Here is a 15,892-nt window from a genome sequence, read left to right as displayed (position 1 = left end):
GTCCCTGTGTGTGTGTTTTCTGTCACTCGGCCAACCCTTACTTTCATGGGCCAGGAACTTCAGATTGCAAGAGATGAAAATTAAAACAAATTGGAATAAAGAAATAAAATTTTCGAAAAAAATAATGTTTCTGTAATATTATAAATTTATTTTCGTTCGACTATATCAAAGCCATTAATCTTCACTCTTACCATCATCCAGCTGGAGTTGAAGGTTTGTTGTAATTGTCCTTGGTCACGTGTAGTTCTCACCTTTAAACTTTATCTCAATCAAACATGAACTTGTCGTTTTAGCCACGGCTAAATCTGATTGGCCAAACCAAAACCACCCTCACGACACTGATTTGTGATTGGCTTACACCGCGCCGCCGCTGCTATCAGGGTTGTGAGTCCCGTCGGCGTGTGCGAGAAGGAGCGTTTTCTTACACTGTTAAGTTGGAAAATGGCGAGCTGGTGTGTACGTGCAGTGAGACAGAGCTACTCACTTGTAGCTTCGCCTGCCTTGTTAAGGTAAAGAGCGTGATTTATGCTTTACGTCAGCGTTTACAGACGTGCAGCGGTTGCTCTCACCGGGTGGTCTTATGTTTTAACCCTGTGAAGTTGGTAGCCCACTAGCGATGTTAGCTTTCGTAAGCTAGTATGCAATGTATGGTCACTGTTGACCTTCATTAAAACGCGTCCGTGTCTGTCTGTTTGTCTGCCTTTAATGTACGTCCACTGTAAGTGAATTGGCTCATTGTTAGCATGGCATGCTAGCATCGGAGGTGGATGCAGCGTGACTTACTGGGAACGATGTTAACGTTTATTGGACTTACACGTATCAATGACTTACCATCCCCGATGTGTCATATTTATCATTATTATGTTTGTGTATATGAATGACTAAAATCCAAACGCCACTGAAACATTAGCTAATTTTAGAGTTGGATGATGTAAGATTTGTGAAATGGGCTGCTCGACAGTCACTTACTACACTTACCCCTACACGTGTCGTCAGAAAAGTCTGTAGCTGCCTTCCGTTCTCAGCACTACCGTTGCTAAGGTTGGTGCTGGTATAAATTAAGCCGTCTAATGCCATCAGTGAGCCGGTCTGGACAAACAGCCCTAATACCCTGAAAGTTGATCAGGTTCACGTGGGTGCCACAGCAGATGAATGAGCTGTCATACATTTGGCTACTTGTGTAGGCGGGTTAGGCTGAATGAGGGACATCGTTCAAGGCCAAGATCAACCTGACTGTTTTATGTTCCCAGAGCTTCTCCGCGACTGCTGTGCACGGCCACAAAGCAGAAGAATGGCCAGGGGTCTGAGGAGGAGGCTGTGGAGAAGCCAGAGCAGAGCGCAGGAGAGAAAGTCCTGATGGAGGAGAAGACGCAGCTGGAGGAGCAGCTTAAGGACATGACGGTATGTCTGAGCTGGCTACACGTTGGGGGCCTCCAGTACAGTTTGGGTTGAGTTGGGCCCAGAGAAATGCTACGGCTGAAATGACTGCCCCATTGTGTGTATATGATATCATAGTACTCGAAAATAGACAAGGTTGTATTTAATTAAATCATTCACACCCGGATAACTCAAAAACCCTCGTTCTGTTTTTTTACTAGGAAAGGTACAAGCGTGCATTAGCTGACACAGAGAACCTCAGGATGCGGAGCCAGAAGATGATTGAAGATGCTAAACTATACGGTAAGTGCCATTTTTCTATTAGGGCTGTACTCATTTCCCACATGACTCTTAATGGCAACATTAGCTTCTTTACTACAATGTGACCTATGAGTGATCTGATTGCCATTTTTTTTCCAGGGATCCAGGGTTTCTGTAAGGACCTGCTGGAGGTGGCTGACATCTTGGAGAAGGCCACAGAGAGCGTGCCCAAGGAGGAGGTGACGAGCCAGAACCCTCATCTAAAGAACCTGTATGATGGTCTGGTGATGACAGAGGTCCAGATCCAGAAGGTGTTCACAAAGCATGGCCTGGTCAAAATCCTCCCTGATGGCCAGAAGTTCAACCCCTATGAGCACGAGGCCCTCTTCCACGCCCCTGTGGAGGGCAAGGAGCCTGGCACTGTTGCCGTGGTGACGAAAGTAGGGTACAAGCTTCATGGTCGCACCCTGAGGCCGGCATTGGTGGGTGTGGCTAAAGCCCCATAGAAAAGCTGATGTAGCAGTGGGACTCATTTTGTTGCCTGGGCCATACATGGCCTCAGGTACAACAGACTGGTTGAGGCTCTCTGAGACACCTTGTCCTCACACCAACACTCTTCCTGCTGTGCCTCGCAGAATCAGGAACTGATCTTTGTATCCAACATCCAACTCTTTACCAGATACACAACACTTTGTGTGGCACAGGGACAGTGTTATCAATAAACTCACAAGCTTAGCTCTTGACAGAGATTGTTTAAATAAGGCACATAAATCCTAAATAGAAGCTGTGTGAAACAGAAAAATATGCATCTATAACTTAAAGAAAGGAAAAGAGGATTTTGGGTGGGGATTTGGTGTAAAGTCCATCTACAAACTGAGCAGTGCTGATTCTGGGCTGCTGGCATCATTCCAGACTTTAGTTTTAAGCCCAAATAATTTAAATGTTTAAATTTGTTTTTTTAGGTTGAAATTTACTGTGAGTGAAATACAAAAACTGTATTTTCAACATCCGAAGGAACAATTTTGCTTTGTATTGGATGTGCTGAATGTTATCAAGCTCCTGTAGGTCAGTCACAGTCTACCACTGTTTTGTTCAGTGATGTAATTATTTGCATTATCTGCAAGTCATTAGCATAATTAATGTGTCCAAATGCCATCAGAATAAAATGATTAGATTTAAAAGTGTTGGTGAGTTTGACTTTTACACATCTGTTAATTACATGACCAAGCATTAGGTGTAACTAATAATTGATTTTGCAGCTTCTAACTGCTAAATGAACGGAAGTACATGTCAAAGAAATCTTTATAAATTACCTTTTTAGGTTTAAGGTTCAAGTTGTGGCATTTAAAATGACAAAACCTGTTTATATATAATATGTATGTATAATATATATACACATATTGTTTATATGGTAATTCACTCAGTTTCCTGAGTTGCTGAAAAGTGTGAAAAGAAACCATGACCACATTCATAAAGTCTTTGCACTTTTAATACTCCATACACACCCTTTTGTGTGCATCAAGAAAGTAGTGTTGAGCCATAGCAGCTCAACGTGTGGGACAGCAACAAGACTGAAGAGCTCAACATTGTCTTCACTACACCCAGAGCTTGAGAAACAGCTGCTTCTTTGTAATCAAATCTTTTACCCCCGTTAGAAAAGCTATAAAAATGTATCTCACACAAAATACTGTACATTTCACAGGTCAGTAATTATACTCTCCAATGTGTCATACAAAATTATGTACATCTGGTGACATAAGGTAAACATCCCCCATGGAGAGAACAAAACCTGCGAGACCGTTGCATGACAATGCATCTGTATGGAGTATCCACACACAGTCACAATAAAAAAGTGACATTCATACATATAAGAACCACTAAGTAGCTTCAATTGACATTGTGTTGTTTGGTTTATAGGCTGCAGACCAAACTTTTTAGGTGAGATAAATTTGTGGCCCTCAGACCTGAACATTTTACCAAACATATCACAAATCTCTTTCCCTTTTAGCTTCAACAAGAACTGCCTACATTGATGCGCGGCCAAACTGCGACAGCCAGATAATGTGCCTAAATCCAGTCCCTGTGTGTTGGCAGTGTAATGTGCAGCAAAGGCTGTCATAAACTATATATTTATGCACTGGAGTTGATGATACATTTGTTTAATTGTGGTCAATTTTCTAAATGAGCCCAGAGTTGGTTAACAACACAAGCAGAATTCAGTGCAGGTCAGTGTATCTCAAGTAAATTGCAGTAATTTCATAACGGTCGACTGTTTGCTGAATACCAACAGCAGTAGATTAACATGCGCCCGGCGTCTGCAGCCATGTGACGAGGATGAATAACATCTTATGGCCTCTTTACATTTCACCTTTAAGATCCCCGGTACTGCTCCAGGCTCGAGTTTTACACAGTTGGACACAATCTTTGGGAAGAATTTCAGAGCCGAAACAAAGATGACGCGTTCCTCTTCCATGACCAAAAACCATACCACCTTTTACTACTCTTTACTCGCGTTTGCGCCACAAAGAAAATAACATTAAAGAAGCAGGTAATATATAACTGTAATAGCATTCTTTATTTTCCTCCTACAGCTGTGAAATGAAAGCCAATGCAGACGCTCTATTTGCATTTAAATAGCAGCAGCCAACACCCAAGTTGCCATTGGCTGATGATGAACTGGAGTGGGGGCGGGGAGCCTCGCAGGTGAGACGTGTGCAAATGAAGCGTCCTCTCAGTTTTGGTGGCAAACTCAAATGTGGACAGAGTGAAACTGCCAGCTCCGCCTGCGTCAACATTAGAATGGGTTAATCCCGCTTTAACGGTCATTTACATTAAAATGCAGATGAGTGAGACAAGGGATACGTTTCTAATCACACTGTTGATACAAAGGACACATCATTTTAGATGGTTTTGCCAACAGTCAAGCAGACAAGAGTGCAACCTGAAGCTCAGGTTTCCCAACACAACACACTACAACACTGAGCTAGTCTGATTTAAACATCTGCAGATTGGAACCAAGATTTGCCCATCTTTATCTAGACATAGTCCACATGCCTACAATATGCACACATGTATTTTGCTTTTGAGTATCGCTGGGCAATGTTCTGACACATTCAGCTTCCTTTTTCTGTACCATTTAACATTTACAGCTGTAGCTTTTTCAGAACCAAATCCAAAACGTGGGACTCCTGTTCCTCCTCCTTAGTCATAAAGAGACAATCTAAAGATCTTAAGAGTACGAAACAGAGTCCGACCAGGTCAACTTTTCTGATCTCTAAATTGCTTTCTATAGCTCTGGCTTGTGGACATCATCTGATGCATATAAACCTTCTGCAATCAGGTTTAAATCCTTCATATCACTTCGGTATTTTAGTTGAGATGACATCATTTGGTATCTGATGATACAGGAGAGGTCTTGGCCAGCTTCTCCAAATTATGTCATCTGGACAGGGTTCTTGCTCACTGTTTGTCACGTCTGAAAACACCCTAACAGTCCCAATGAAGCAGACTGAATGAGCTCTTTTAATAAACAATATCTGAGGATCGTCTGAACTTCTGTTATTGTTTTGTTTGTACAATTATTTGAAATACTTAAAATTTGAAGCCACATTTTCAGAGGCTGTAAGAGGGAAACACAATATATTAGCATTTTTTCTACATTAACACATAGCTTTACGTGTGATCGACTGGCACACACTGGGGAAAAAAAAATTTAAAGATGAACTCTTCTGTGTCCTCTGCTGGACAGCAACGTTATGGCAACACTGTTACTAAAAATTTCCCATCTAATCTTTGGCATGTTTTGTCCAGCGTACGACTCGGTGCCCTCAGTCAGTCAGCGTTCTGGCTCTGTGGCGGCTTCTATAACCAGCCCTAAATCAGCATCAGGCTGTAGAGAAAGCTAAATGTTGGTAAAACAGATCAATGTTAATTTCAATGCAATTTCTGAGGGAAGGTGAGCAAACGTAGCATGTAATTGATGAAACATGCAACACAGTTGGTCGAATTAGGCACAATGGTCTACAACCGCAAAGGGAGGAATGACTACAGTCTCCCACCAAAGCCATAGCTGCCAACATCCATGTCCAGAAAATGTGTTGGGTTTAACATTCCTCCATAAACATCTTCAGTAAACCTGCTGCAGTAATACTTGGTAGCAATGTAGTTATCCTCATGTACTACTGTAAACCCCCAGTTGTAGTCTACCCTAATGCAAAAATAGAGGCTTATTTTCCATTTTAGCCTTGGTATGAAAATATAATTATGCTCCAGTGGGGTGCTCTTGTTCTTTTTCATTTACATATTCACAAAGTCACTTTTCAAAAGCGGTGAAAGCCAGTAGTTTTCCTGTTTTCCTGCAATCATCAATAATTACCCTGTAAATACAAAAGCGCTGCTACGAGGCGTCTCTGGATATCCAGCCACTTTCTGTGAGGAAAGTGAGAATGCGCTTCTTGAGGACCTTGTCCAGGTAGCTGGGCAGCCGGCTCTTGGCCGGGATGCCCTGCCTTTTCTGCAGGTGGTCCTTGATGATGATGGTTTTGACCGTCAGGTAGCGGGCCGGGCTCAGGTTGAGAGAGCTGCACAGCACTTTCTCCCTGTCTGACAGCAGCTCAAATCCTGTCAGATGTTCAATGGCAGCAAACTCGCCATCTTTACTCTCCTCTTTGATTGCACCCCCAACACCTAATCCGCCAATGATGCCTCCTCCTCCTCCTCCAGCTCCACCTCCGAGGCCCATCCCAGAGCCAAGGCCGCCCCCTCCTCCGCTGCCTCGTTTCGAGGTCACCACGCTTTTGTTCTCCTTCCGCTTTTCCCGTTTGTGGCGCGCTGCTTCGTACTCAGCAGACTCCTCCAGGCGGGTGATGCCATTGCGCCGGTAGCGTTGTAGTTCACGCACTTTGGCCCTCAGCACACGTTCTTTATGCATGTTCTCAAAGAACTCCTCAAACTCTCTATGAGCCATGAACTGGCAGAGCCCCCGCAGCCTGACCCGCTGCTCTTTCTCCTCCTTGGTGATCTTCCTTTTAGGTGTACTTGGAACAGAACCCACACATGTTGCCGTTAAGGCAGCCGATCCGATTGATCCGCCGCCAGCTCCCACCCCTCCAACAACACCAGCAGCACCTACAACTCCCAGGGCGCCAGGCTTTTCTTTCTCCTTGTCCTTCTTATCTCGGCCCAGGAAAACGGGCACCAGGCTGTAGTCTCGGGCGATGTTCTTGCGCCGCTGGCGTTCTCGAAGCTTGCGCACATACATGTCGACGTGAGCGCGTTTCATCTCAATTTCCACATCCTCATCGTCATAGTTCACAGACAGCCCACTGATGAGCTTCTCTGCGTCCTGGTCATACTCAATCTCGTAGTCATCGCGTAGCGGCATGTAGCCCAGCTGCTGCTGCTCGGCCAGGCTGATGTCCAGCGGCGGCAGAGGGGTGGTGAGACTGGGTGACAGGGGGCCACCACTTGGGCAAGTGTGGTCCGTGACCCGGTTGGGAATGTTGTCAGGGATGCATGCTTTACCCAGGTTTCCGTGGATGTACATGGTGACATAATGCTCCATGACTTCCTGGGGGGTACGGGATGCTCCTACGTGAGCGGCCATGTCCTCCTGAAGGAAAACATGAAGGTGGTGTTAAGCACTTTCATACTGCCAACATCAATGTGTAATCGCATTCTATTACAGTGCAATTCATTGCTTTGAGACCTAGTTATTGACTACTCTGCTGAATGAGATAAAACCTGTTTACATGCAATCACACAGTTACACACATGAACGACACTGCAACAAAATCATGCATTCATAGTTGCAGAGTTCTAGCTAAATTGGGTGAAAAGTGTGGTTTCTGCTGCTTGAATGTCTGAAAAAGCACATTTGCAAGATCTAAGCTAATCTGACATGCTTTGTTTACAGCATTTGATTATATGAGATGATATAAAAGTTTTCAACATGTACTTTTGTCAAGAATTTGACTTTCAGTAACGGTGTGAAATAAGAAAACATTCTCATTAGCATCCGCCGTAAGGTCATCAACGTTGGCGCCATTAGCCAACTTCTACTGTCGACAGTCATTCATGTATTCACTTCATTCGAAGTGTCGGGAGTGTGAACGATGAACTGCTGAAACACACGAATAGCGATGAACTTAAACAAAAAGTGTTTTACCCAGTTTCCAAATCCATACTGCTCGATAGCATCGAGCAGCGACTGCTCTTCCCTGCTGGTCCAGCCTCCCTCTGCCTCGGGACCCCAGAGAGAAAACCGACCGCCGTCGACCTGCTGGTAGCCGTGCCATCTGCGGTGATTACCGATCTCTGCTCCCGCCGAGAAACACTCCGGGCACAGCTCGATATCGGGGCAATCGGTGCAGCGAAGCCGCAAGTTTGTAACATCTGCAAGGCAGTTAACGCAGTACTTCTTTCCCAGGTCGGCCATGTTGCCTGGCTCCTGCTTCTTGTTGTTGGAGGCAGAACTGCGCGCCTGCGCACTGCCAGCCACGCAGCGCGAGCTACTCACATCCTGCTCGTTAATATTAATGAGCATTGGCCGCGACGCCTGTGATTGGTCGGTTCCCGAAACCAGTTTCCAGGACAACCCAAACAAAACCAACTGCTTGACTGCAAAAGAGGACATTTTAATTATACGAATTTTACGTCTGTGTTTTGTTTAAACAATGGATGCAGAGGTAGAACATATTGAAAATGACGTGGAGAATGACATCAGGACACCAACAGTGCTTCCTAATGAGGTGGAGAATCCTTCCATTACTGTGAGCGGGAATGACGAGGAAGATGTCCCAGCAGAGGTGGGATCATCAGATCAAGAAGGAAATGCTGAACTTCCTGAGGAGCTTCCTCGCGAGAAGGACGGTGACATCGAGCTTCATGGTGTTAGCTCCACCACCAGAGAAAACATAGAAGTCAAAGTGAGTGAAGTCAATGAACAGCCACACACTCGAGAGGAGGCTGTGGACTCTGAGATCAGCAGCGGTGAAGACCGTGGGCCTCACAGACCCGAGACCCCGCAAACAAAGACCACGACTCCTGCACTAGTCGTTGAAGAGGCGTCCGGCGCTGATCCTGCAGACGGAGACCACATCGGCCATGGCGACTACACACGGCTGCACCAGGAGCTGTGGGACGAGAGGGGCAGGGCCCTGCAGCGCAGCATCCGTCTGCAGGCGACGCTGACCGAGTACCTGCGCAGGAGCGCCGAGGAGGCGGCGCGCCCCGAGAAAGTCCAGGAGGCGGAGCCGCTGCAGGAGTACGAGACATGCATGAGCGTCCTGACGGCGCTGAGGCGGCGGCTGGACACAGAGCTGGACACGGTCCCACGGCAGGCGGAGCTGCTGAGGTCAGAGGCCCAGGAGCAGCTGGCCAAGGTCGGGCCTCCATCCTCCTCCCAGGCCTGAAGCCCTGGTAGTCTCCATTCAGTTTTACAGTGTATATTGAATAATACTTAAAAGTATTACATCAACACCTAGACAGAGCACAGCAGAAATGATAAGCACACAGAAGCAATAGTATGTATTTATTTAAGTAAATATACTCAGGAGACCACAGAAATGTCACCTGGTTGTTAGTGCAACCGTAGCCGTAGCAGGGAGTTACTGTCCAACAATGCTTTCAGGAGCTCCAGCTCTCCAGGGAATAGGAATACAAAGGGTTTACTCCTGCTGCTGCACAGTGAGCTGTGTGGGAGTGACACGGACACTGAACCATGAAGGATTCGCTGCCAACAGCGGGATGCTTTAAAAGAAACACAAAGAAATGAACACGCTCGGTGCAGTAATCTAGTGTACTCCACTTTAAAAGCTCTGCGAACTTCGTCCTCAGGTGGAGAACGAATGGCGGGCTTTGACGGAGCTGAAGCGCGACGTGGCCGTGGCCGCGTTAAGCCGCAGCCTGGGCAAACACGGCGCCCAGGAGAAGGCGGCGGCGGCCCTGGCGGCGGAGCAGCTCCGGCAGGACCGGCTGATCAAGGCCAGGACCGGGCTCATCCTGCTGAGGGCCAGGACCGACAGGCTGGAGGCGGAGCTGCGCGAGGCGGACCAGCGCGACAGGGACCCCCTGCGGCTCTGGTTCACGGAGCTGCAGGCCGCGAGGCTGAAGCAGAAGAGACACGTCGAGAAGCAAAGCGAGGAGTCGTTGAAGCTGCAGAAGAAGATCAGCAGCGACCTGGAGGTAGGACGCACAAAGAGTGAAAAGTATGTCACCCAAAAGTGGACCAGTAGAAAAAAGACGGTGTGGCTCCCCCCCCCCCCTTCTGCCGGCTCAGCTCCTGTCAAACGTGAAGGAGAAGCTGTACTGGAGCCAGGCAGAGGTCCAGGCCAAGCGGCAGCAGCTGGCGGACGTGGAGGCCGCGGTGGCCACGAAGAGGGACCTTCTGACCAGGACCAAGCAGGCGCGCGACAGCCTCCACCGGGACAACCAGAGGCTGAAGGAGGGCAGGGGACTGCTGGGGAACAGGGTCCTGCTGCAAGACTTTGAGGACGCCGTGGATGCTGTCGACCACCTGGAGGAACAGCTGCAGAATCTGAAGAGCCGCCGGGCTGAGATCGTCTTCAGCGGTGGCAGGTCTAAGAATCCTGAAACAAATTAATGAAGGAATCAGACCACACGCACACAATCAGTCTCAGACAGGAAGTGTCTGATTCATTCTCATCTGTAGACTGATCCTGGCTTCAGTGTAAAATGAATAAAGGTGAAATAAATGTTGAAAGCCAAGGATATGCCGACTGTATGTTTTCTGTCTTTAGCTTTTACTTTTAGCCAGTAGATGGTGCTATTGTATAGTAATGCATATACGCACACAGCTGAAGGGATGAAATGCGCCATTTGCTGTAGACTTCCTTAGGTTCTTAATCTCCTGTAGAAAACATCAGATGCACTTACAGATCAGACAGATGTGCAGCTCAGTCTGCTCTGCTTAAGATAAACCAAGAAGAGAGAAGGATAAACTGTATATTAAACATTTTTAAAATGTGTTTATGGAGCTGGTACTGTAGAAACCAGACAAATGCATTTGACCTTTGCTGACAGAAGCTTGACGTGCGTACGGCTCAGAACAGGCTACAAACTCTAAAGATAAGTAACAATGCACATCCATCATGATTGTCTGTCCATTATGGTGTCTGGTAAAAGCAATAAGGGATGAAAGGAAATGCAGTGCAGATGAAACGCGTCGGGCAAATCAAAGTGAGTGGGATATGGACTAGTCCTAACAGCATCAGTCAGCGCTGGTCCTGGATCAGACGGGTCTGTGTCGTGAGGAGCGTTTATCCTGAGTGTGTCTGGCTTCCGGTGCAGTGTCTGAGACGGAGCAGCGCTGACCCTGCGCTGCCCTGTATGAATGTGGGGGCCTGTTTGGGCTCTGCACCACATTTAGGTGCGTTAGAATCCCAGACTCAGGCGTAAAGCTCCGTTCGGCTTCCGTTGCTCGTATTTACATGGACGTCACGGCCTCGCACGAGCTAGGGAAGGACGACTGGCCGAGTTTGAACTCCTGCGTCTCCGCTGATTGAATCTTAAATTGGTTTCCAGAATCTGAATCCTGAGGGTTTAAGTGCTCTAACAAGCTATAGCGCGTCTTCCTAGGTTACGCACAGACGGGGCCGGGTGTGCAAAGCTTCCAGATTACTTCTAGTGCTACAGTGATCTGCGATTGTTTGAAATAAATTAGTTTTAGAAAACTGTTAAGAAATAGTTACATCATCTCACCTGTTCTGTGAACAACTGCATACTAATTAAGTCGGCGGCAGACTTGACTTTCTGATGTCACGGAACACACGGCAAGCTTTTGTTTTTGTGTCTAACACACACACACACACACACACACTTGACTTTTTCTCTCTCCTCTTCTCAGTGTTCTGAACCTGAAGGCTTCAACCTTTTCATTTTTGAAACAGATACCAGACCTGTCAGCCCTCGTTCGTTTTTCTTGTCCTGAGCCGGGGTTGTAAACATTTTCCAGCAGCATCTTAATTACTGAGGCCGTTAGTGGAAAGCAGATCAGTGCTTTTGTTTTAGCCCGTCTGCTACTGCGTGATCTCCCGCTTTGTTTAAGGTTAATTTGACGCGTGTAATCAGTCAGTTAAAGCTTTTGCTCTGCTGTATTTAATTTCTTTCCACCAACGTACACACAGTGTGTGTGTGTGTGTGTGTGTGTGTGTGTGTGTGTGTGTGTGTGTGTGTGTGTGTGTGTGTGTGTGTGTGAGGCCGTTTCTCTTTTGACGCAGACAGAAGCTACTGTATTCGATTCTGGGCAGAAAATGAGGCGTTTACTGTCAGACTTACAGCTGGAGGCCCGGCTGCAGTGAAGGCACAGGGTCAGCAAAGCTAAGGCACCGAGACGTGTCGGGAAAAGGGCAGCCGCGCTGCTGAGACAAGACAATTGCGATGGAGTTTGATATTAAAGTAGGCCTTGCTTTAATATGGCGATGAGACGAGCGACACAAAGCACATGAAACAGCGCTGGAAAGGCCATCATCTGCGTAGAGGCCTTTGAAGTGACTTCTCATTTTCACAAGGCTAGAGGCAGAGTTACTTTCAGTCCTAACAGGGGACATGATGGCGAGGTAATGCCCCGCTGTGAAGATCCAATTTTAAAGACAGCGATTGGGCCCAGAGGAAGCGGCGTCTGAATGGACTCCCTCTAGGTGTTTGTAATGGGACCCATGGAGACAGTCACATACACGGCGGGACTTTATGGAACTTATGAATTAGTTAGTAAAACAATCTAGCTCTAAATCTTGGAAAATAAATGCACACGTTTCATGCCTGATGCCCGGCGTGTTTTGTCCCGACGCTGTTTTGCCTCCTCACTCGTGTTGTACCATCTTCAGCCACTAGAGGTCGCCTAAATATAATCCATCACTGCTGGAAACGCATACCTGCTGACACAAACACAGGGACGCTATATTAATTCAGTATATATTAAATGTGCTTTGTTTTCACTGGGAATGGGCAGCATGCTGCAATGACACCGCGCTGTTCGCGGCTGCTGAGGAGACACTGGCCGTCGGCAGCGAGAGGCTAACGGCGGTTAGGGCTTTGGAGCCTGCAGTCCTTTGTAATTATCAAGTTAACACTCTCGCGTGCTGGTGTTTTCTGTGATGCATTTTGCACTTTGTAATTCGCACACTGGACGCCGCGTGCGTGTTCGTGCATAGCAACTAGCGAGCAGTCAGCAGGTTTTCCGAGCCACGCGGCACAAAGCGGGCTGCGCTTCACCGTGCGCCGACCGGGCGGCATCACCTCTAAATTACTCAGGCCTGCGTCTTGAATGAATCCATCGGAGACGTGTGACTGCCTGGTGCTTGGTGACATTTCGCTGGGACAGAACGCAGCATATTTAGACGCAGCTGAAAGTGAGTCAGCTATGTGTAATCGCGACGACTTCCTGAGCTCGGGTGCGTTTCGCATGTATATTCATGCAATTACTCTCCAAAATCCTGATTTGATTGAAACATATTAGCTCTGGTCTCCGCTTAATTTATGCAAGTGCCAAATTATAACTGAACCAAGACGGCGAGCAATCCTTAATAACGATTCAGGATTAAAAGGCAGAAGGAAATATTACAAATTTGTGCTGTTGCCTGTGTGAGAGCTGCCGGTTATTTCAGGTGATCTCCCTCTGAGACAGTGAAGGGAGGCAGGAGAAGACGGTGGAAGAAGAAAACCGCCGGTAGCCACATTTATTATCGTAACCATGGCGCCGGAAGTCCTGAAACATTAAGGATGCAATTTAAATTAACCTGAGATTGTTATACTAACTAAGTCGCGACACATCCGTAATTGTAACTGCATATACACATCTGTCTCCATGACAACAGGTCGCCTACAACAGATGCCCTGTTTCAAGAGATGCATCTATGGGTCATTGAATCTGAACAACGAAGAGTCAAATAACTATTACGACTACATATCATTGTCCTGGTCTTCAAGCATTTAATTCAAATTCATAAAATTTCTCATTCCTCAGATGTTATACACACTGTAGATGGTGGTGATGGTGATGGCAATGATTTCCAGTCATAGCCAGGGAGCCCATTTGATCCAGTCGGACTCAAAGCTCCGAATTTTTTTTAGGGAAGATTTAGAAATCTTCTGCAGCTCGAGATGAATATCAATCTTTGTCTGTTTGATCCCCGGAGAAAAAGCAGACAGCAATAGAGCCGCAATACCAAACAGCATCAATGCACCCTTGGAGTCCAGCGTGTGTGCATCTCATATGACGATACGCCTTGACAGCAGATGAGTGCTCATAAACTCTGTCTTCCCTGCTCAACTCTATTGCATCACTGTCAGCGCGGCTGAGCAAACATCAGCGCCCGTCACGGGCCGCGGGAAAATCTGTCTCGTAGGCATTTACATTGAGGTTTAGGCCCAAATGACTTGCTAAGATAAGGTACGTTTACATGTGTTTCATCGTTTTTGTGCCTTTATCTGAACTAAATATGCATTTTGAGAGCATGCAACAGTACTCACATGAGCCTACCACTCCACTAAGTTCTTCTTTGCTACTGGTCTTTGTGATGTGTGAAGGCATTAACCTGCCTGCTGTCTTCATATTGTTCAGAAGTTTCTGCCAATGTGTTGGAATGTTTGCACAAACAATCTTCATTCAGTTGATGATAATGATGATAAAAAGACTTTCAGGTATTTAATTCACATTTAGGAAGGAATCCGTTTCCATGGCAGCCTGGATTCGACATATGGCTCACACTTCTATCCCTGCGACCGTACTAAAACACAGGTATTCACACAACTGGAGTCGCACCAAGTCTGTGAAAACTGGAGTTAGCGTCTAATACATAAAACCTCCCAGTAAAAGCATGCTCTGCGTCATCATCCCTTCATTTTTTTACTTGGACTTTGGGGCGAGAACAGACAGGGACTCACTTTGTCACCTCCTCATCCACCCCTTCTGTCCCATCTTGTCTCTTGCCCCGTGTTGTTTGCTGCAGCTTCGCCTCTTCCTCGGCTCAGTTTTGATGCTTCGGCGGAGGTGTCCCTCCCACACACACTGTGTTTGCAAGTGAAAACGCCTCGTATATTCCCCGAGGACAACCACGTACGCCGCAGACGCTGCAGCCATTGAAAATATTCAAATATATTCAAAGTGTGTGTGAAAGGGACATGTTGTCACTTACACTGTGAAAGGAATGAGGCGACTTTCTCCATAGTACAAGTAGTCGCATAAATTATTAGGATCGTCGGCGAGTGTAATTAGCCTGCGCTGAGTGCGCGTGACGTGCAGAGACTGGACTGTCGGTTCAGCTGAGGGTCACGTCTCCTGCCTCTCGACTGCTTCAGCGAGCTGATCTTTGCGTGTGTTTTCATTACCATGAACCAGCCTTGGTCCAAGCTGCGGCAGGTTAAACCGCGGCTTCCATCCGTCTGCTGAGCTCAAGAAGCAACCGCCGCCCCGAGCGTCTTTGTCCCTGCGAGTTGTTTTGTGCAGGTTGACAGACTGAAATAATAATGTCAGATGTTGCAGCTTCAGATGGTGTGAGGAAGAATGTGAAGAGGTTCGGATCCTTTCCAAAGTGTGTGTCAGTGTCACGAATTCCCCAATACCTGAATTATTCAGTTGGCCTCACGTACAATTTGATGTGTTTTGTGAATGCATGGATAATACATGTGTTTTTAAGGCGGATGCTGTGTGTGTGTGTGTGTGTGTGTGTGTGTGTGTGTGTGTGTGTGTGTGTGTGTGTGTGTGTGTGTGTGTGTGTGTGTGTGTGTGTGCGTGTGTGTGCGTGCGTGCGTGCGTTAGCTTTGTGAGCACTAACCAAGCGGAAATGACAGTAATTAACTAAACGAGCTACATCTGCACCTGAGGGGAAGAGAGAGAGAGAGGGACACGCATACAAAACGCGAAGCCGTTCGTGTGTGAGCGAGAAAAAGGCAAATGAAGGCGTCCAGAGAGGAGAGCGCTGTGGGAGGAGGGCCGTTAGACGGGTGGAGGCGAAGAGAGAGAGCGACGCACGTAGGTTTGACACGTCCTCCCTGCACTAATTGTCCTCCCGTGGTGCTCCTGGTGTCGGTGAGGAGGTTCAGCAGCAGAACCCTGAGCCCGTGGGCCCAGAGGGAGCCGCTGGGTTCCGGGCTCCGGCGCCAGGCCCACAGCCCAGCGTGGCACAGCTTAAAGCGACCGAGAGAGAAAAACAGCTTGTCAAAGGGAAACGATCCCCCCACAGCGCTGTAATTCATGTTCCCCCAACACGACAGTCACCTTTTTAATGTTAAATGA

At 47.1% G+C, this 15,892-nt stretch overlaps 3 protein-coding genes across 4 annotated transcripts; 2 read left to right on the top strand and 1 right to left on the bottom strand.

Moving 5' to 3' along the window:
- The first annotated feature begins 349 nt into the window (after positions 1-349).
- grpel1 (GrpE-like 1, mitochondrial) lies at positions 350-2,819 on the top strand. The gene is made up of 4 exons (XM_029136954.3): positions 350-509; positions 1,251-1,401; positions 1,599-1,680; positions 1,798-2,819. Exons 1-4 carry the CDS (start codon positions 442-444, stop codon positions 2,142-2,144), a joined length of 648 nt encoding a protein of 215 aa, XP_028992787.1. The 5' UTR covers positions 350-441; the 3' UTR covers positions 2,145-2,819.
- A 290-nt stretch (positions 2,820-3,109) lies between these two features.
- Positions 3,110-8,272, bottom strand: tada2b (transcriptional adaptor 2B). Its single transcript, XM_029136924.2, has 2 exons — positions 7,805-8,272; positions 3,110-7,249 (listed from the first exon to the last, which is right to left on the bottom strand). The coding sequence occupies exons 1-2, from the start codon at positions 8,270-8,272 to the stop codon at positions 6,035-6,037; spliced, it is 1,683 nt and encodes a 560-aa protein (XP_028992757.1). The 3' UTR covers positions 3,110-6,034.
- A 36-nt stretch (positions 8,273-8,308) lies between these two features.
- ccdc96 (coiled-coil domain containing 96) lies at positions 8,309-10,368 on the top strand. 2 transcript variants are annotated; one of them, XM_029136935.3, is made up of 3 exons: positions 8,309-9,020; positions 9,475-9,822; positions 9,917-10,368. In XM_029136935.3, exons 1-3 carry the CDS (start codon positions 8,313-8,315, stop codon positions 10,238-10,240), a joined length of 1,380 nt encoding a protein of 459 aa, XP_028992768.1. In that variant the 5' UTR covers positions 8,309-8,312; the 3' UTR covers positions 10,241-10,368. The 2 variants fall into 2 exon arrangements, with proteins under 2 accessions (XP_028992768.1, XP_028992777.1); XM_029136944.3 differs by having other exon boundaries at positions 8,309-9,044.
- The last annotated feature ends 5,524 nt before the right edge of the window (positions 10,369-15,892 follow it).

This window comes from Betta splendens, chromosome 2 (assembly GCF_900634795.4).
Source record: "Betta splendens chromosome 2, fBetSpl5.4, whole genome shotgun sequence".
Lineage (NCBI taxonomy): Eukaryota > Metazoa > Chordata > Actinopteri > Anabantiformes > Osphronemidae > Betta > Betta splendens.
The sequence above is the reverse complement of the archived record's forward strand: the minus strand, read 5'-3'. Positions and strand labels throughout refer to the sequence as shown.